General features: G+C 44.0%; 1 protein-coding gene across 5 annotated transcripts in view; it reads left to right on the forward strand.

Moving 5' to 3' along the window:
- LOC143327080 (ERC protein 2-like) overlaps nt 1-19929 on the forward strand; it is a 144420-nt gene that overhangs the window by 82489 nt on the left and 42002 nt on the right. For all 5 annotated transcript variants that reach the window (XM_076741233.1, XM_076741234.1, XM_076741235.1 and 2 more), the window contains one exon: nt 17423-17570. In XM_076741233.1, the coding sequence (XP_076597348.1) occupies nt 17423-17570 (148 nt within the window). The remainder of the gene's footprint in view (nt 1-17422; nt 17571-19929) is intronic.

The following is a 19929-nucleotide window of genomic DNA, read 5'->3' on the forward strand; positions in this document are numbered from 1 at the left end:
AGAGTTGATGTCCAAGAAAAAGCAAAGCAGAACCCACTGAAAACAGACAGAAAGAGAAAAAACACACACAAGCTTCAAACCCAAAGTTTATTTGGAGCAAGCGTCACATCGATTCAAGATGGCAACCGCAGTTTAATCTGCGTAGTCCTTCATCTTTAAAGCTAGCATCAATAAGACAGAAAAGGCCTTCATGTGGGCGGACAGACTGCGTAGAGACAGGACTGGTCACCACTAAATAAACAACGCAGGAATCCTGCAGAGACAAGAATGGCTAGAGGGAGTGTGAGCAAACAAGACAATGGCACGACTTTTCAGCCTGTCGATGAAACACAGACTATAGACAGTGAGTGGATTGATATGAGCGTATGTGTGTTTATGTCTGGAGTAATTTCAGAGAAGATCAGAGAACAGAGGAAAATATGGTGTCATTTTAGCATACAGTAATCAAAGTCTGAGCAAGACAGTATGTGTGTACCCTGACATTACTGTAACCAAAACCAAAAGGTCAATTGTTTAATATGTATCCATTTCCGTTATTATGAAGTGTGAGGCACACGGAGAGAGCACGAGGTCGACGTTAGTGCGGTGCTGTGTTTCCTGTCATTTCTGTCTGTGTTTAGGCTTAACCTGTAGCAGCCACTGATGCATTCTGCAACAAAAGCCACACTTTTTCTCAGAGTCGCACAGACGCCATACAAACAATGCAGGAATCAGCAGAGTTTACTCTTTCAGTGATGGCTGAAAATGTCCAGAAATCCATTTTGATAATGAGAAATTCATTCTGTATATAATTTTTTTTTTCACTTGATTATCACTAAAGGTATACTTTAATGCTGGTAGGTGTAGCCTGCAGCTATCTCACTGACTACATGGGACATTGTGTACAACATAAAGAAAAACAGAAAGCAGTCAGTTTTAGGAAGTGTTCCCAAGCCAATGGAGTAATACCCTTCATACAATCATGTGTTCACAAAGCGGTGAACCTCACTCCATCCTTGCTTGTGAACGACTGAGCCTTTCCAGGATGCCCCTTTCATACCCAATCATGATACTACCACCTGTTACCAATGAACCTGTTTATCTGTGGAATGTTCCAAACAGGTGTTTTTTGGAGCATTCCACAACGTTCCCAGTCTTTTGTTGCTCCTTTCCCAACTTGTTTGGGACGTGTTGCTGCCATCAAATTCTGAATAAGCACATATTTACAGAGATCAATGAAGCTGATGACATGAAACATTAAATATATTGTCTTTGTGCTGTTTTCAATTGAGCGTATGTCAAAAAGGATAAGCAAGTGATCTCATTGTGTTTTGTTTATGTTTTACACAGCGTCCTGACATTTTTGGAATTGGTGTTACAAAAATGTTACAGTGTTGCTGCAAAGCAGAAAGGCGTACAAACAGGTACATTGGATCAGAAACTGCAATAGTGAAAGAGCCAAAAAAAATTCTGCACACTGTCCACCACTGTCCTTTATTTACAGTGTGTCTGTCCTCGGACATTCATCAGGTAGTAGAGTTAAGAGCAAGCAACAGTGTGGAAATAAATGAAAGGAAAACAAGAGTGGAAAAAGATTAGCTGATGTATTAATGTTGACATGGTTTTACTGTATATTCCAGCTTTCACTATCCAGTCTTATGATTACTGTGTGGTGAAAACCTTTGAACGTTCATACAAAAAAATTCACACAAACAATTGCAAACTTACAGTAAATTGCAGTACAACTCACATGTCCAATAAAGGGTTTTGATTGGTCTAACTTAATGACTTTATATATGCCAAGCCCTGTTCGTAAACATACACACAGTCATAACATTTTATATGATTTCAGTGGAAAACCTCAAAAGAAATAACAAAAGTCTGTTTTTTCCTCAAACCTTTACTCTGCCTCTGTCACACACAAACACACACATACACACTCAACATGCACTGACATATTTGACATGTCTCTGGTGCATTCAAGCCACAGGTCTCCGGGTTCAGCATTACTGAAATCAAATGTGTGTGTTTGGCCCTGGGTTACACACTCGATTGAATTAGAGAAATGGTGTACACGTGCACACACGTTCACTTACTCGCGCACATGGAGACACACACACACACACACACACACACACACACACACACACAGCCTCACAGGGACACAGATCTCTATTAAGTTAAAAAAGAGAGTTGAGTGTCCTCTTCCATTGCAAGGGCTTTTATGTGATAAGATCAGCTCGGGGTGCTCTCCTATGCAGGATTCCTGAGCACATCAAACAACAGTAAACCACATCATAGAGGCAGGAAGAGCTCAGCTCCATTAGCCAGCCCATAAAGAACATGTGCATGTGTAACAGGAGAGCTACGCTAGCCACTACAAAAGGTTTACACACATAGGACAAACACACAGAGGTATGCAGCCCCCTGACATACTTGCAAATTGATGTGCATTTTGGTGCAAATGCACATACAAGCACTTGTGCTTGCACACATGGAAGTTGCTGCATGTGTGTCTGCTGTAAGGAGGCAACAAGGTCTGTGTCATTGTTCTTGCATCATGCACAGACACACATATATGTAGCTGTGTATCCACAGAAATAAACACGCATACTGAATGTAGATGGTTCTGCTTCACCAGTGTCATCTGAGCATTTTATACATTCCAACTGGGTCTTAAGCTGTAAGTAATGGTCTGCTTTAAAAAGAGTGGCTCACTGGCTGAGCTGGAGTAATGGCTGGTGACATGAAAAAAACAGGACTACAAATAACTGTTGCGCAGATGGCAATCATTAGCTTTATTAGTACACAACTGCTACAGACATACCCCCAACACACACACATACCCTGCCCAACACTCTCTCTGCAACTGCAACACTGCACCATCTCTCCATCCTGTCCTCCTTCATTTTTTCCAGAAAGAGACGTCTCTCTTATGAGGTGTTTAGTGACAAAAGGCCAAAGAGACACCTAAATAAAGCAAGAGAGAGACAGAAAAACAAAGAGAGAAGAGGAGAGGGGTTTAGGGGGGAGCAGAGGGAGAAAGAGCTTGACCCAGATTGAGTTTACCCATTTTTCTTACATTGATTTGAAACAGATCTTCACCGTGTCTGCTGTCCAAGCCACAGGCAGTGAGCTATCACCCTCTGCTCAGGCTCCAGAGGATCTGATTCAAAATGGATGTCCATCACTCACTGTGACTGGCCTTGCTCTGCCATGAGAGGATGTCTTAATCATCTACTGTGCAGAAGTGAGTTAAGAACCACGATGAGAAACGTATACATTGTATGTTTTAAACCGCATCAAACGAGCTCAGTCAGGAGAGGGAGGAGTTGTAACGTCATGATGTGGACAGAGACAAATTCATCCAAATGACAGGATGAAATGGAGACACAAGGCCCACCCGGCTCTCTGTTAAACCATCCTAATATGTATTAATCCACAAGATTAGGCTGCCTGCTAGCATTACAGGCATTCCCGTGCCAGTCAGTGATGTTTTGCCCACCGAGGTTACCATTTAATCCTGAAGATGACATACACACAAACAGCATCATTGCCACTGATGCCACACAGGATGCCAGTACAGACTGAGCATGCAAATGTTGCTGAGGCTGATATGTGCGTGTGAGTAGGTGTATGTTTGTGTGTGTGTGTTGTGGAGGGAGGGTCATGGTAGCACAATCCTCCAAATTTGTGGCAGAGGAGAAAGAGGCTGGTGGATAGCAAAGGAGAAACAGAGGGTGTTCAGAAAGGAGTTATGCACTATGGCAGGCCCTAATTGCTTGCGGCTCCTGTTGTGTGTTTGGCTTTGTTTGAGCATGTCCAATATAACCAGTCATTGGGGAGCCTCTGCCAGAGCTAACACACACACAAACACAGTGCTGAACCATAGAGAAGGCTTTTATGGTGTTGAAGGCTAAAGTAACATGACACCTAGGGCAAACACTGAGTAATAAAGCAATTGCGGCACATTGTTTAGATCCTCCTCCTGGCATGGTTTGTTTGTCAGACTCAGAGTGTCTCAGTTTCCTGACATCAGTGTCCTGACATGTCACTTTGGGAGCCTGGTGCACGATAAACACACATGCGCACGCGTGTACACACACACACAGTCACATTAGCAAAAACAGTACACATGCAGGATAAACACTAAACGCAGTCATGCACACACACACAGAAACACAATCCCACATTCTGTCTGCACGCATGCCACACTGCAGACATCTCGACATGTCAGTCACAGCGTGTTTCGTGCCAGTCTTTCCCCAAACTTCTAAGCAGCTTCCTGGTATGTCTGACTGCATGACTGCAGATAAAAGAGCAATAAACATTTCTTTCTTGCCTGCTAACTTGTGTTCCTTGCATGCTCGTCACCTCCTTTTAAAGTTGCTGTTCTGTGACACCCGCAGATTTTCATGTCAGAATGTTTGTGTGTGTGTCTCTGTATCCCTCCCAGCAGAGTTTCTTTTGGATCTGCTGTAGCTCTGAGGTGGTCTCCAGCCCATCCTCTGCTCCAAAATGAGAGCTGTTTGTTAATGCACACCATGTCATCACAGTGTAGCTGTAAAATGAACTGTAAGTGGTGCACACTTTTTGTCTAGACTTTTTTTTTTGCCATATCTGCACTATCTCTATAATTCTCTCTGTCTGTAGTATCTCAGTAACACACCTGTATTCTCTCTGCTGTGTCTAACAGGCGGGAGACCAAATAACTCTGAAACAGACACCGTGTTCACAATATTTACAACACCCACACTCAGACCTAAACAAAGCTATGCATGCATACAGACACAGTGGGGGGGCAGAGCAGGCCCAGGACAGTCTAATTGGATTTAGCATTATTTAGTGCTCAGAAAGCAGACATTCTGTATAAACTGTAGGTCAATTGTACATTATAATATGTAGATGAGTCAATTAAGGTTAAACGCACATCAAAGCATGGTAACACTTACACACTTCGAGTCTTTATGTCTTTATTAGTGTTTTTAGGGCCTGCAAAATGACATCATGGTGTTTGTCTGCTTAGATAATCGGTAACAGAGAAAAGAATGGAATACAAGAGCACCAAAATAAATAAATAAATGCAAAAATGTATTGTCAAACCAGAACTGGAAATGTTTCCTTGGTCTCACTTCAGTGTCACTTTAACCGCGTTTTACACTGACTTCTCTTTCTAACAGCGTCTATGCTGCTGCTGTCATCAGGACATCACCACAAACAGTCTCAATGTCTGTAGAAGAGTAATGTCAGATTTTCCATAAAACAAACTAAACTCTTTAACGATGAGAATGATGATTTGTAGATCTGTGTGATCATCTGGAGGTAACAGATAGCTGGTTCACACCTGAGCGAAATGTCTAAATCTTCTCATTGGCTCGTGAGTAGCTGAATGGCATTCACAAAGAGGGGAGTGATGTAAGGTCAGCAACCGTGCGGTGCCCCCATAAGTCAGCAGTTTTGCTTGTGAGTGCCTAAAAACAGTGCAAAAGTGAGGGTACATTAGGAACTCATTTAGTTAATGAGCCCACTCTCACCCGCAACCCTGCAATGCCAGTGGAGCGCAGAGCAACACATCGTAATAGTCTTAACTGCCTGGTAACGGCATGCACACAAACACACACACGCACATGTAGAGGCAGATGCATGAAGCCGTGTCCCTCTTCTGCATATAAACACAAACACATATTTATATTTATTCTATGAACCCTCTTAAGGAGCCTGCTGTATATGTAGTGCAGCATTATAACAAACTTAAATTGAAACTCTGAGCATCATATTCAAATGAACGCAGATTCAAGAACTTGAAAAAATAAAAACATAACAACGCATTCACACACATGCACATACTCCTGTGTGTAATCATAGCCAGCAAATGGACTGAGTGGAAGCCATTGTTAAAATAACTGTGATGTAATCTGCCAAGGGAGCTGGCTCGGCTGCGTATGTATGTATGTGTGTGTTTGTTATCTATCTGCAAATCAGTGGGTCTGTCAGCAGCATCTGACTGCACACTACCACTGGTCTCTTTATTAAAAACCAGACGTTTGCTGGAATCCATGCACAGGTGTGCGGGAGGGCCGGCTGAGCACTTACCACAGTGTAGTACCATCTGTGTTTATGTGTGTGCGCTGTCTGTGGATGCATTTCTACTTTTATGTGTGCTTGTGAGAGAAAAAAGGAAGAACTGCAGACAAAGCACAAAGAAGGCGAAAAGGATGCTGGACTCCAGTAAGAAAACTGGAGGCAAAGAGCAGAAAGGTCAAAGAGTGAGTGCGCTTTTTTCTGCAGTGATTACAAGGCACACACTTTTGCTGTTTCATGCTTGCGTGTACGTGCTCCTGTGTTCCTGCTCCCGGCTTCAATTTTCATGCCCTCGTAAAAAATGTAGAAATGCGCACACACGCTCCGTCTTCCACCGACAAGAAGTGCCATTATGACAAGAAGTTGTTTCAGCGCAACTTCTTCACACGAAACGTATTCACAACCATCGTACTTTACAAGTAAGGGTACGTCTCTATTGGGAATTCACACCAACTGACGAACAAGCGAATGCAATGACACAACAGGCTCGATGTACCAGAGGCATGATCTGTCTACACTAGCTTCAACGTACAAATTACCCAGATTATAGAGCGGCGTGGGTGTATATGTCTGTGTGTGTGTGCGTGCGTGTGCGTGTGTGTGTGCGTGTGTGTGCGAGAGAGAGAGAGAGAATGTGTATCAGTGTGTGCAAGACTGTGTTCTTATGTCTATCAGTGTGCACGCTGTGTGTCTTTTAAAGCTGGAGCCCATGACTGTAAATTAATCTGAGTGTGTGTGTGCTCAGATATGTGTGTACTTTGAATTGTGTGTATTCCTGTGTGTATTGACAGGGAGATAATAGTGAGGTTTTTTATCAGAAGGCCAGGTAGTAATCATGTTACTCTTTGATCCCATGATCCTCACTGATCTGTCTAAATATACAGCAGACCTGTCCAGACCTGGAAACAGCTCCTCTAATCAGCACCCTCACCGAGCCCACTGTGTGTACAGTATGTGTGTGTATGTGTGTGTGTGTGTGTAACTTTCTGTCTGTCTCTCTGTGTCTGCACCTCTCTTTCATAATTTCTTGCTTTGAATGTATTTTTCCCCCTGCGCACTTTAAAGCACTTGAAAGCTGGGCTAATGAAGTCTATATAAGTTAGTATGTGGTCACGGTGTGTTTGTGTAGCAGACTGTAAAGAAAGCATGTGGTTCCTGCTGCTTCAACACAAAGCAGAGCACTATGAGCCTTTTTTTTCTGTTTTACTTAACATTTTACCATCCTTCATTAAAAGAAAACGCTTAACCAAGGTTGAAATCAGAGGACGGCTAATTATAAGCAGATGTGTGTGTGTGTGTGTGTGTGTGTGTGTGTGTGTGTGTGTGTGTGTGTGTGTGTGTGTGTGAGTGTGTGAGTTTGTGCGCTTAATCTATGTGGTCATCTACATGCGTGCAGCTTTGTGCATGCAGTACTGTACTTAAGGATACTCATACCTCCATTAGGTTCTTAATTCTTTAACTCCACTACGTATCAGAGGGAAATACTGTACTTTTTGACTCCAGTACACATTTATTTGAGAACTATTGTTACAAATCGCTTTGCAGATTAGGTTTTTACATGCCAAATCTATGATCAGGTCATGGTCGTGATGATGCGTTATCATATATTAATCCACACAACAGAATATGTATAAATGAATTCAGATTAGCTCCACCTCAACCAGCCACAACATTAAAATGCTGCTGACACATTAATTCAAAATAATACAATCATACAAAAATGTAACATGTAATATAGATTGGGGCCATTCTGCAGAATGAGTGCCTTTCCTTCTGATACGTTTCACTGATAATATCGCTGCTGTTTTACTTCAGTCAGTGCCGAAATTTTACATGCTATGGAGAACTTTTTCCATTGTGGAATCATATCATTTCTTTCACTGAAGTGGTAACTGCTGTGTCTACAAAGCTGACACATCACCTTCATCAGTTAATTTCCACAGCAGTTTTAACAGCTCCGGTACCATATATATGTTTATATAAACATAACTTTGGAAAAAAAAACACTGATCAGAAGGCGCCAGCAGCACCTGCTTCCTCCACCATTGTGTACGTCTGAGTCTTTGAAACCCTGCATTATAGAGCATGACAGAATGTCATTTATATATTTCTATATGCACATCATTCAAGGATATATGTTGCAGTAACTGTAAAAGAATAACACGTCTTACCACTATATGTAATTCAGTTTCAAAACCATTTTTTTACTCTTTGAAAACATCTCTCCTAACATTTGGTTATAGTTCAGGAAATGGAGCTCTCTGCTGGAAAGACGCACAACACATTGTGGGTATTGTAGTTGTCCGGGTATGCAGCTTTTATAATAGCTGAGCTCATGTGGCTGTGATTGGAAATAACTGTGATTGGCTGATGGAGTGTGGGGTGAATGTTAGTGTGACCTTGTGTGTCCTTTACACACTGACGGGAAATCGACCGGTCCAAGCTCCAAGGAAAGCTATAATTCAAGGAGTAATACGGGCCAAAGGAGCGTACACACATCTTCTGCCTCATGCACGCATACACGCACACTCGACTTGCACAGAGTAAAGTCCTTGCTGTGCTGTAGTAACCACATTAATTGGGTTGTGTAATTGTCTGGCAAAGCATTGTGGGAAACAGCCCATACAGATCTGTCCCTTCACCTCAAACCACTTTTTAAACATGGACTCCCATCGTCATGACAGTGCTATCCAGGAAATTGCTGAACATGTGTGTCTGAGCGTGTGTGTGTTATTCTGCAATTGCCTGTGTGTGTGTGTGTGTGCGTGTGTGTGTCTCTATGGCTCCTTTAAGGGAAGTGAGTGTGGTGGCCTCCCATTCCACCGCATGTCGGCTGTGGTTCAGCTGTGGTCCACCGCCAGGCCCTACATTTGGAACACAGAGAAAATACACCAGGGGTACTTGCTCCCACTGTTTTCTGGACCCGTCTTTCATCGGTTTGTGTGTACGTGTGTATTTTGGGTGCACATTTGTGTGTGAGTAAGTGTGTGTGTGCATGTGTAATAGTGCGCCACTATGTTGTACTCTCTGCCCCTGATATTTTAAGGCTTTTTGGCCCCACGTCATGAGTGTGCACTGTATTTCCAAGCTGCAGTTAGATGACCGGAGTGAGAGAAACCCGTACGGAGGACAGAAAAGGCAGGAGGAATGAGGAGAGAGGAAAGCAAGGCGGGTAATTGAAGGGTTCAGGGTAATACTTAGGCCAAGGATGGCTGTTTCAACGTGTTTGCATAACCTCCTTGAACTTAATATTTAGCCCCACTCCGGAGTGAGTATAGGGCACGACGGAGCCAAATAGAGAATGATAGAGGGAGAGAGAAGTGGAATGATAGAGAGGTCCAAGTCCAAGGAGGAGGTGATTCCATTCTCTCCTCCGATGAGTGGCTCCTCTCTTTGATTAGCAAAAGAAAGGGAGGAGAGGAGGAGTGATGGAATGAGGATGGAGAGAGAAGATGATTGTGGTGGCCTTCCTGTCCGAGAGCCTGTGATGAACTGGTAGACAGAGGGTTATTTTAACACACAGAACACACAGGACAAAGCAGAGGACCTCCGTTTTAAATGACGCAAAGCAGAGTGTGTCCTCTGGTATTTTCAGTTTACATTACTGACAGTAAAGAGTGCAGGCTTAACTGTAGCTCCTCTCACCCCAGTACAGAAAAAGAGGGAACGAGAGAGTCATGCTCCTAATTACATCTAATCAGACGTACATTGTGTCTCGCAGTTATCATTCGTCAGTACACAAATAAAGCTTACTTTGTTTTGTTTTTTTAATTATTATTTCACATAGAAAGGGAATCATCAATAAATCTGATATTCGATAACTGTCTTTGCACTTTTCAGATGTGAAGATTGGCTGTTTTTCCTTGTTTTAGATCACTTTAAGTTAGAGAACTTTGGATATTGTAGAAGAAATTTTAAAATGTCACATCAGATCTAGGAAATACTGATTTTTCTGGCATTTTAAATCCTAAATGATACATCAGTAATAAGAATATTTACTCTATCGAAGCAGCAGTGTATGTGTGCGACAGGTGGCTCTGCATTTATTTGTACAGTTGTCTAATCTGACTCCAACAAAGCACCCTCTCCTTAGATTATGTAGTTTCATCTTCACAAAAAAGTGGCTGGGAGGGGGTTGTGGGACAGTGCTCTGGTTGAATCAGAGTCAGACAAGAGGGGGGGGGCATAACTCATCAGTGTTTATGCTGAGGCCGTAGTGCTCTTTCTTAACATGCTGCATATGTGTGTATGTCATGTCCCCCCCCCCCCCCCTTTGTGTGTGTGTGTGTGTGTGTGTGTGTGTGTGATCTTACAGTAATGTGACTGGAGCAGTGTTACTCACTCTATGACCCTCACCTCTCTCTCAGATGACAGGGAGCTTTAAACAACCCAGCTGCTGTACTGTATATATATATATCTGTGTGTGTGTGTGTGTGTGTGTGTGTGTGTGTGTGTGTGTGTGTGTGTCTTTACTTGTTCTAACTGCTAGGCAGGGGAGCCCTGCACGTGTGTGGTACAGTACAGCCCCCCGTCTCGTTTCTTGTGCCTTGGGGAGACACTGTCAGTCAGCTAAGCGACGATAAAGGCGGAAAACAAACCCCCCCCCCCCTTTAAGAGAGTGGAAAGCACTTCTCAGCCATTGGGTTAGGGTTTGGTGGGATCCCTGGAAGTTTAGAGTCACAGCTCACCTTATTGGTATGGGACTGTGTAGGCGGGCCTTGTGCTAGACAGGACTGTGTTTTTCATGCATTGATGTGAAAGACCAAAGTTACACATACAAACACGCACACACACGGAGACACCCAAGGTCAACCAAATGGCCTTGTTTATTTATCTTTCCTGTTTTTACAACAACAGGGATCCACCCGACCCCTCGCTGATCCTCCGGAGGTGATGCAATGGAGCTGGCCGTGAGAGAGGACACTTAACCACACTAGTGGAAAACTGTCCGCAGCCAGAGCTTGTGCTTATTACAGGAATAGTTCAACATTTTGGGACGTTTGCTTCAGATTGAGATGAGGGTATTGATAGTAGACTGCCAATTATCACAATGCATATTTGTTCATCTTTCCAGGAACAGAAAGAATTAAAATGTGAATTTGTATTCTTTGGGGGGATGAGTGTAGGAGCTATTGGATATTTGACAGTTTATCCATCCATTATCTCAGTGCACTCTGTCAAACACAGTCAGTGATCACAAGTTTGCAGGTTTGCTCTCTGTGCAGGCATAATGGTAGAAAAACCTGGCAACCTCACTGTGACAACAACACACAGGGATGCACATGCACAAAGACTGCACCTGTGCCAATAAGTAGTTTCGGCATGTAATTTCCGACAAAATTTCAGATTGCTTTTTGACCACAATTGGTTAATTAGTAGGTTAATTAGTCACTTTAGAGACGTTTGTTGGCATATTTCTTAACTTTGGAGAGAGTCAGGCCAGCTATTTCCCACACTCCCAGTCTTAATGCTAAGCTAGGCTAATCGTCCAGTTCTGCACCTTATGCCCAGACATGAGATCGATCAATCTTCTCGCCTCACTTTCTTGGAAATAAGGCAAAATGTTGAATATCCCCTCTAAACATAAGAAATGAAACTGAAATTACACATTTTATTGTCATTGCATTAACAAGATTGTTGAGAGAAAGTTCAAACGCTCTCTTCTTCTCATTTGTCTGCCTTCACACACACCCTCGCACAGCCACTGCCTCTCTCTCCCTTCCTCTCTGTCTCTCCTCTCTCTCTCTCTCTCTCTCTCTCTCTCTCTCTCTCTCTCTCTCTCTCTCTCTCTCTGGCTGGAATGCAGCTGTGGCCGTCTGGTCCTGCTCATCTCTGGGGGCAGTCAGCCATCTCTCCTCGTCCCTGCTACCACTCTAAACATTTGGCTAGTTTTGGCAGATTTGTTGATTTTTGTCCCCTTGTATTTTTCCTCTTGTTGCTGTAAAACTGATGCATACTCTTTCAATTAGACCACCCCCTCCTTCCACCGGCCAGAGCGCTAGTGTGGGAGTAGGGGTGAGCAGAGTAAGTGGGATGTATATTTTATTAGTGAAGTGAAAACACACACAACCTGGCCCAGTTCTGGGAGAACCCTCTGCTGTCATGGATCTTTCTTGGGAAGCACAGCTCAAGGTTAGCATGTAAAGTTTATCATTCTTGCTTGAAGCTCAGGATTAGCGTGTACTGTCTAATACAGCTGCTCAAGAGGAATATTGGAGTTGACGTGAATTTTCAAACAAGACAGACATGCGAGTTTTATTTGTGGTGGGCATGCGGATAAATCCTATCTCATAGATTTAGACAAATAAAGGCTTTAATGCAGGCAAGCAAACAGAAGGAAGTGGGTAATAGGTGCATCTGGCATGTGACTCCAGGTTAGCAGCTACAGGTTAACATGGAGCCAATCCTGCCTAACGTAGCCAAAACTTGGACCTCATAAAATACATTTAACCCACATTTAGAGTTGAAATACAGATTTACCATCTTAACTGGCTTTGCAGTAAGCTTACCAAATGAAGCCAGAGCGTGTGTTTTATGTTGGAAATAGACATTTTCCCTACCTTCTCAGTTGTAAATAACACAGTGTTCCAAGGCCATAAATAGTAGTGTCACTCAACCATGCCCCATTCTCATGTCCTCTGCTTGCTCTCACCGCAGGCCTCTAGTACTGCCTAGCCAGGGGCCCCCGGCCTTGTGCCGTACCTTTACACACTCACAATCAAGGAACGGCCATAAAATGCCCGTGGAATGTCTCTGCAGCGCTGGACAGTTAAGTGGTGGAAAGGCATGATCACAAACTAGAAGACCTCATAATGGATGTTCTGGGAACAGATATTAGTGGGCTCCCCATGTTCTTTGCTAACAAAATACATCACACATGCACAGAAGGACATGAAAGCACAAATGTGTGCACAGACAAGAAAATGCACACACACATGCGCACACTGCACTTAGGGGCAGACAGTATTGATGGTTCCCTCGGGCATCACACGGACGCATCTGTTTCTGTCCCACTGACTCTCCACACTCATAATTTCAAGTAAGTCATAACACAAATTATAAACACACATCCCTCAACCGTGACGCCTAGGAATAACAACATGGAGTGCGCTGAGCTGATTTAGGGTAGGCTGGGACTCTTAAATCTTTACCTTTGCTCCTTTCTTCCCTTCCTACACTCCTTTTCTTCGCTCGTTTCTCTCTCCTGGAGCACAGGTGGCAGTCACTCCTGTCAAACACGTACTCTTCTCTCCTCTATTGCCTTCATCTCTTGCCATCTCTTCTTTTTTTTAGTTGTTTTTATTCTTGACCCATTCGCTCTGCTGTGCTTTCTCTCCTCCTTCACAGCCACTGTATGCCCTCCCCAACGTCCTCTTTCTTTGAATTTCTTTTACGCAAATGTGTGTGTTTATGCTCACTCTTGACCCCATCTTAACCCCTCGTCACCCAGCGATCTGTGCGACCTGCCTGCCACTCTGTCATCTGCTCCGTGACATCACAGTCCCTTTGACAGCAGCCCCACCTCAAAGATGTCTTCATCAAAGTCTTCTCTCCTCGTTTTTCATTCCTTTGACCTGAATTATCTCCTTCCGCCTCATGTCTCCTTACCCTTCTCTTCTTCCACTCTTTGCATTCCTTTTTTGTTTCCATATCGTCTCCGTCTCCCCCCCCTTCACCCCCGACTCTCACCTCTCATTGCATGGTCATGTACTTTAGCCATCCATCTCCCACCTTTGTAGATTCAAATGTCTCAATATGTCCCAGGGACCATGAAGGTTCAATTGGAATCACATGTTGTAGTTGAGCTGAGAATTTCACCCCTTATATAGATGTCAGTCCAACCTGTGCTTTTCTACAGAGCCTTGCATGCTCTCTCTATCCTCCTCTATAATATCAAAAGTAAATATGAGCAATGTGAGATATATAGATGCACAACTGTTTATGTGAGCGTCACGTTTACCTTGTCAGCCAAAATACTGTCATCTCACAGGAAAGAAAAACTAAAGTAGATGAGATTTTTGACACCGGAGATGCAGCAGTGGGATTTATTTGTCCTTTTATTGGAATGCCTTATGACTTCTCAGTGCATGGGGTCTGACTTTTTACGAAGACTAATCACAATTTTGTCATGAAAAACCATTTCATTGTCGCCCTTTCAGTCAGAAGGGAAATTAAGATAATCCTTTGTTTGTCCTGGACAAGCCAAGTCAAAGTTAAGCAGGGAGTGAGACAAGAGGGGAGGAAAGAGAGCGGGTTCACCCAGTCAAGATCAGCCAGCAGATACAGTACAAGCATTTGTCTCTTTCTCTGTGTGTGTGTGTGTGTGTGTGTGTGTGTGTGTGTGTGTGTGTGTCCGTGCGCGTGTCCGTGCGCGTGTCCGTGTGCACGTCTCTGATAGATGAACCCTGTCTGCTAGATTCATGTACATTGTGAGTGTGTTCTACAACCAAGGCCAAATGGCCATTCAAATTAGATGTGATTAAATACTCCAGTGTGATTCAGGTTCAAAGGCTGTTAGTAATACTAATCAGTACACAGGCACACACACACACACACACACACCATGCACACATAACCACTGATTGAGGATGTGGGAGATAAAGTTTACAGGCTGGCTAATCATAATAATGTTCCCCTTTTTATTGTTTTAGGAAGACATCACTCAGTACAATCCTGCAGTACCAGTCAGAGAGCACCCACAGAGAGACAGCTCTGTAATCTGCTCTGTTAATTTAGAGCCTGGAAGTGATTTAGCTTGCACTGAAGCATGGCAGCCACTGTGGCTCAGAGGTTTAATTCGGTCAGGCTCACAACGTCTCGGGGTCAATCAATAATTTTCAGTTGCGAAGGTTGGTACCTGTGCTAAGAAATGCAGCTGAGAGGGATGTGACAGCCGTGTCTTCACAGACAGCAGCACATGTTCTGGTCATAGAAAGACAATATACACAAATTCTCTTTGCCACAGGCTAAAATGTCAGATTGTACTGACACAACTTTGATGTTGTGAATGGCTTTTCTGTAGCTGGAGAGCTTGGGGGTGTCTCCTTGCAGCAATTTCTGGAATCAACAAAGCATCACATCATTTTTTTTTTTTTAAAGTAATGAAACACCAAAACTGTGTCTTTCATTAGTTCATTCAGCAGAGGCAACTTGATGAATGGGAGTGTAACCATCCTTGATGAAGCGACCCAGTGGTGGTCAGAGGGAGATGGATGTCTGTTTGTCTTTTTCAGATGAGTTCACAGATTAGATAAACCTCCCCTTTAGAACTGGGGTGGGGGTTAGTTCCCCTAACCTTTCATCGCACTCTTTTCTAACACCAAGTTGGCCCCTCACTGAATGTTTTTCCAGCTTAGTGTGCGATATTGCTGTGTGCATTTACAGCCGGCAGAATTAGAGAAAACTAGATAAGGAAAAGTGTGACTCTGAGACTCATGGCATGTGGCTCGATGTTGGAGTTTCCATGTCTGGCAGTGTGTTGGAAAGATGGCCATCCTGCGAGTAGGTTTGGGCTGTTAATCTGAAACACTGTTTATGAACAGTGACACATTGGGCTGCATTCCTTGCCCATATATGACTCTAGGCATCACCTCTTCGCTCTATTTAACACAGCAAAAGATAAAGTAGTGGAAGTTGGATTGCTGCTGTGCCGCACTCTAAAATGCAGAATTCACCATCAGGTTTGTGAGGCCATGGGTGTAAAACTGGACCGTATGAAGAAGGATTAAAAAAATCATTCCCGCTGTTGTTTGATTTGTGGATTTTAACTGTGAATTTCTTTTGTTTTTTATTTTACTTTAAGAGTTTTTTCCCCCATATTACATTGTGATTGGCCAGGTCAAGCAGAATAAGCCTGCAGTCTAAAGCACTTCGTCTAAAGCACTTGCTCTGGTGCAAATCCAATGTTGGTCTGTGCACGTGTGTGTGTGTGTGTGTGTGTGTGTGTGTGTGTGTGTGTGTGTGTGTGCTCCCATTACAGTGAGCATTAAAAGAAATAACAGCAGAGGTGTGGGGAGACGAAAAGTGTCACATTGGTCCTGCTCTGTGATTAATGATGTGATTAGCTGCTGATCCATGTCAGAACCCACATGCATGCTCGCACAAATACTCGCACAACATGCATGCACACACTGGAGCACACACAAACACACACAGGCCTATTAATGGCCTTGAATAGGAGAATCCAGAATCCAGATGCGGCATGCAGATAATTGTACTAAAAACACCAAATGTGGAGTCTCAGGCCAGCAGGACTTTATTCTGAGTTCGGCGTGTTTATTTTTGCGATTGAGTTATTTCTGCAGGGACTTAATTCATGGAATAAAAACACTCCAATGCAGGTCAATTTTTAATTGAGTCCAAAGTGTATTTTGAATGCACCCTCTCTCCCTCCTCTTCCTCTACGCCCTACCTCACACAAATCCACACATTACCTTAACCATGCTGGCTTAATGCCCTCCTAATTTCAAGTTCGATTTAAGAGTCTGGAGTTCAGCCCCGTAATGTTTAGCCAACTTAAAAAACCATCAGTGCCTACACACTAGTTTGACAACTTGAGACTCCTGAAATGGCAATTCAGGTGAACTTTGCAGAGACAAAGAACCACACATAAAAGTGTGTTTTACAGTGTGCCAGGGGTCAGTGGCCACAGTTGAAGAGGTGTTTGTGCCTGGCTATCTCTATGAGGACATGTTTGTGCTTCTGAGCATGTTTACAAGGGTGGGCGGATAAAATGTGCATTTGTCACAACACTGGATTTACGACATCCTGCTTGATGATGAGGATAGTTATCACCAATCTGCTCCGAGGACTCCTCTCGAAAGGGGTTGCGCAAAGCATTCCCTGGAGTCCTGTGGGTGTGTATTTGTGCGTCTGGTTGATGACGCTTGGTGGTATGTTTCCTCTGCACCTGCAGACAGTCATTTGTTGCCACCCCCGTTCCTACATGCACTCGCCGACACACACATACTGTGGAATCAGCGGTGACACAGGAAAGATGTCATATCCTCCGCAGCCCGCTCTATTAGGCCCCATTACACCATTACATGTCCATGAGTCACACTGAGGTACCACTAAGGCAGTGCTTAGCAGACCACTTCAAAGATGTCTGCTTCTTTTCTGCGGAATCTCTGTCTGAGTTTAAGGAGCTCTGGGATGAGTGAGTTTGCTGTGACATCTGCGTCAGGGCCCACAGCTGCGGATGTGGGTGCTGTGTATCTCTGTGTCCACCTGTTTTCTGTCTGTAAAACATATGAAACATAGAATAGATATGAAACATTCTTTCACTTTCTATTCATGCACGATAACATTACTTCTAACCTTTCGCACCCTTCTTCCACATATTCCGCTCTCACCCCCTCAGGCAGCAGGCTTTGCTGGCAGCCATCAGTGAGAAGGATGCTAACATCGCCCTGCTGGAGTTATCCTCCTCCAAACGGAAAAAAGCCCAGGAGGAAGTGATGGCTCTGAAGAGGGAGAAAGACAGGCTCATGCACCAGCTCAAACAACAGGTACATCCACCACACGCGACCACCATGCTATTTATACGGCTATATAAATGATGAATTAAATTCACAGCACTCCCGGTCTAAGAGGGTGACCGGCCTGCAAATTAATCAAATGGAGCCTGGCCCTTGTGGTCACCCTTTAGGGCTGATTCTGGCTTTGTGAACCAAAGCACAAATTCAAACCTGCTGCTGATGGTCCTGCACTAAAACAGCCTCATGGGCAGACCTTTGAACTTTAAAACCAGGAACAGATAGAGGTTAATAATTCCTGGTAGTTAACAGAGTAGACTTCCCCGCCTCAAACCGCACTTACTGCATTCAGTCATCATGAGCCAAACCAGTCAGGGGGGAGCTGTGATTCCAAATCCAGGCAAATAAACACATGAGCAAAGCTATTCTCCTAACAATCACGTTGCACTCAAGAGTTGTTAGATGCACTCAAGTCGCACACGTAGGTTGGTGTCATTGCTGAGTCACTAGCGGACTTTTTCAGTTTCACCTCTTCTGGTCAAACAGATATAAATCCCAGCACACACTCACGCAAATTCAGACGTGCACACGCCTATTTCCCATGTTGCCCTGGCTCTCAATACAACCTGAGGCTGATGAAGGTATGTAGGTCATTAAGGTCTGGTCAGACCACATCAGTGACTGAGCTAACGTGAATGCTAACGTTAATGAGGCAACAGCAGGGAGTCTACATATACAGTCTCCTGAGTCACAGGGGCTTCTGGGAAACATGGTGCATTTAAAAGTCAACAGATGCGATGGCTGGGTGTGCATTTAAGTGCAGACCTATGTTTGTTCGTGTCTCGTAAACAGTAAACAGTTCCTAGGGGGTGCAATTCTATTCGAGGAATTTCAAGGAAAGCCTATTATCTGTTTATCGCCATTGGATGCGTCATGTTTTCCCGTTGGGTAACAGCAGTTACAGTCCACCTGATGATGTGATGAGCTCTAATTGCAACGATGTGGCCTCCGGGCCTGGAGCAGCAGAGCAGAGAAAAACGAGGAGAAGAAAAGGAAGGACGGAATGGGAGAGGAGAGGAATGGGCAGCATTTACACAAACTTTCTTTGCCTCCTCTCTCTCATACATGTAAACCTGGTTTTCTTAAAAAATCCTCATGCATATAAATCCATGTAAGTACTCCTCCTAAGTGGAAAGGTGTACCAGGCACTGCTATGGCTACCTACCACAGAGGCCCTAAAAGTGTGTGTCATCTATTAATGTTATGAAGGTTGTAAAGAAAGTAGTTCCAATAGGGAGTCTTTGCACTGCTTGCGTTCCATCCATTCCACAGAATGAGGTCCCTGGAGATTATGTTGTTCGACATGACACACACCGGCTCTCTGTCTTCTGACCCATTGACACACATATCAGGAGAGGTTGCCTTCCCCAGGTCCTCACCAGCCAATGGCGGAAGGAAACTGACCAGGAAATGCCGAAGAATTATGGGACTCAGAGTCTCATAGGAGAAAGCTGATCTGTAGACAGCAGATAGATTTACAGATAGCAGCGCCCTGTCTGACCTCCCCACATCCCTCTTTGGGAAGATCTGTGTGTGTGTGTGCGTGCGTGTGCGTGCAGAAAGCCAGCGGTCTTAGACAAACTTTCCTTTCTCAGGCGGTTTGCTTCCCTTTGAGATATTGGCCTTCTTCAGCACAGACAAACAGACATATACAGAGATACAGGCACACACACACACATACACACATCACATGAAGAGTGTAGTGTTTAGACTTCTCGAAGAGAGAGTCAGAACAAATGTGTCCCCATGTGGGAATTCTCTGAGTGGTTCCATCCTAGTGATGGATGACCAAACATCATTGGTGCTTTGAAGCCGAGAAAAGATGGATTTAGAGTCCTCCGTGGTGTGCCATTTTCTATGACTTTCTCTCTCCTTTTCTGCTCCTTCTCTCCCTCTTTTTTTTTTGGACACACTGGAGCATCCGTCCTCTCTCTGTGCTGAAAAGATTGATTTTGTGTTCTCAGAGGTGTGCCATTAAGAACAGCTTATGTAAAACTATCTGCCTGCTCAGAGCGGGTTCGCCCCGTTTCACAGGGATAGCATAGCAACGTTGCACTCACACACACACACACACACAGACCTGATCAAAGGAGTATGTTTAAGTGTTGTGAACATTGTGCAGCCTTTCCCCAGCTGCCTGTTTGTTTAAGGCCTTTCTTGTCAGGCCCCTGTGTCCATATGTGTTAATACAGCTCTGCTCTAATCAGGACAAGCTTGTGATTTACAGAGGGCTCGGATTGAGGTTTGGGATGCAGCTGTGAGCACAGCAGCGGGATCATCGCTGCCATGTTTACACCAGCAGCTGCACTTTGATACACATGCAGAGACCACT

This window comes from Chaetodon auriga, chromosome 10 (assembly GCF_051107435.1).
Source record: "Chaetodon auriga isolate fChaAug3 chromosome 10, fChaAug3.hap1, whole genome shotgun sequence".
Classification (NCBI taxonomy): Eukaryota; Metazoa; Chordata; class Actinopteri; order Chaetodontiformes; family Chaetodontidae; genus Chaetodon; species Chaetodon auriga.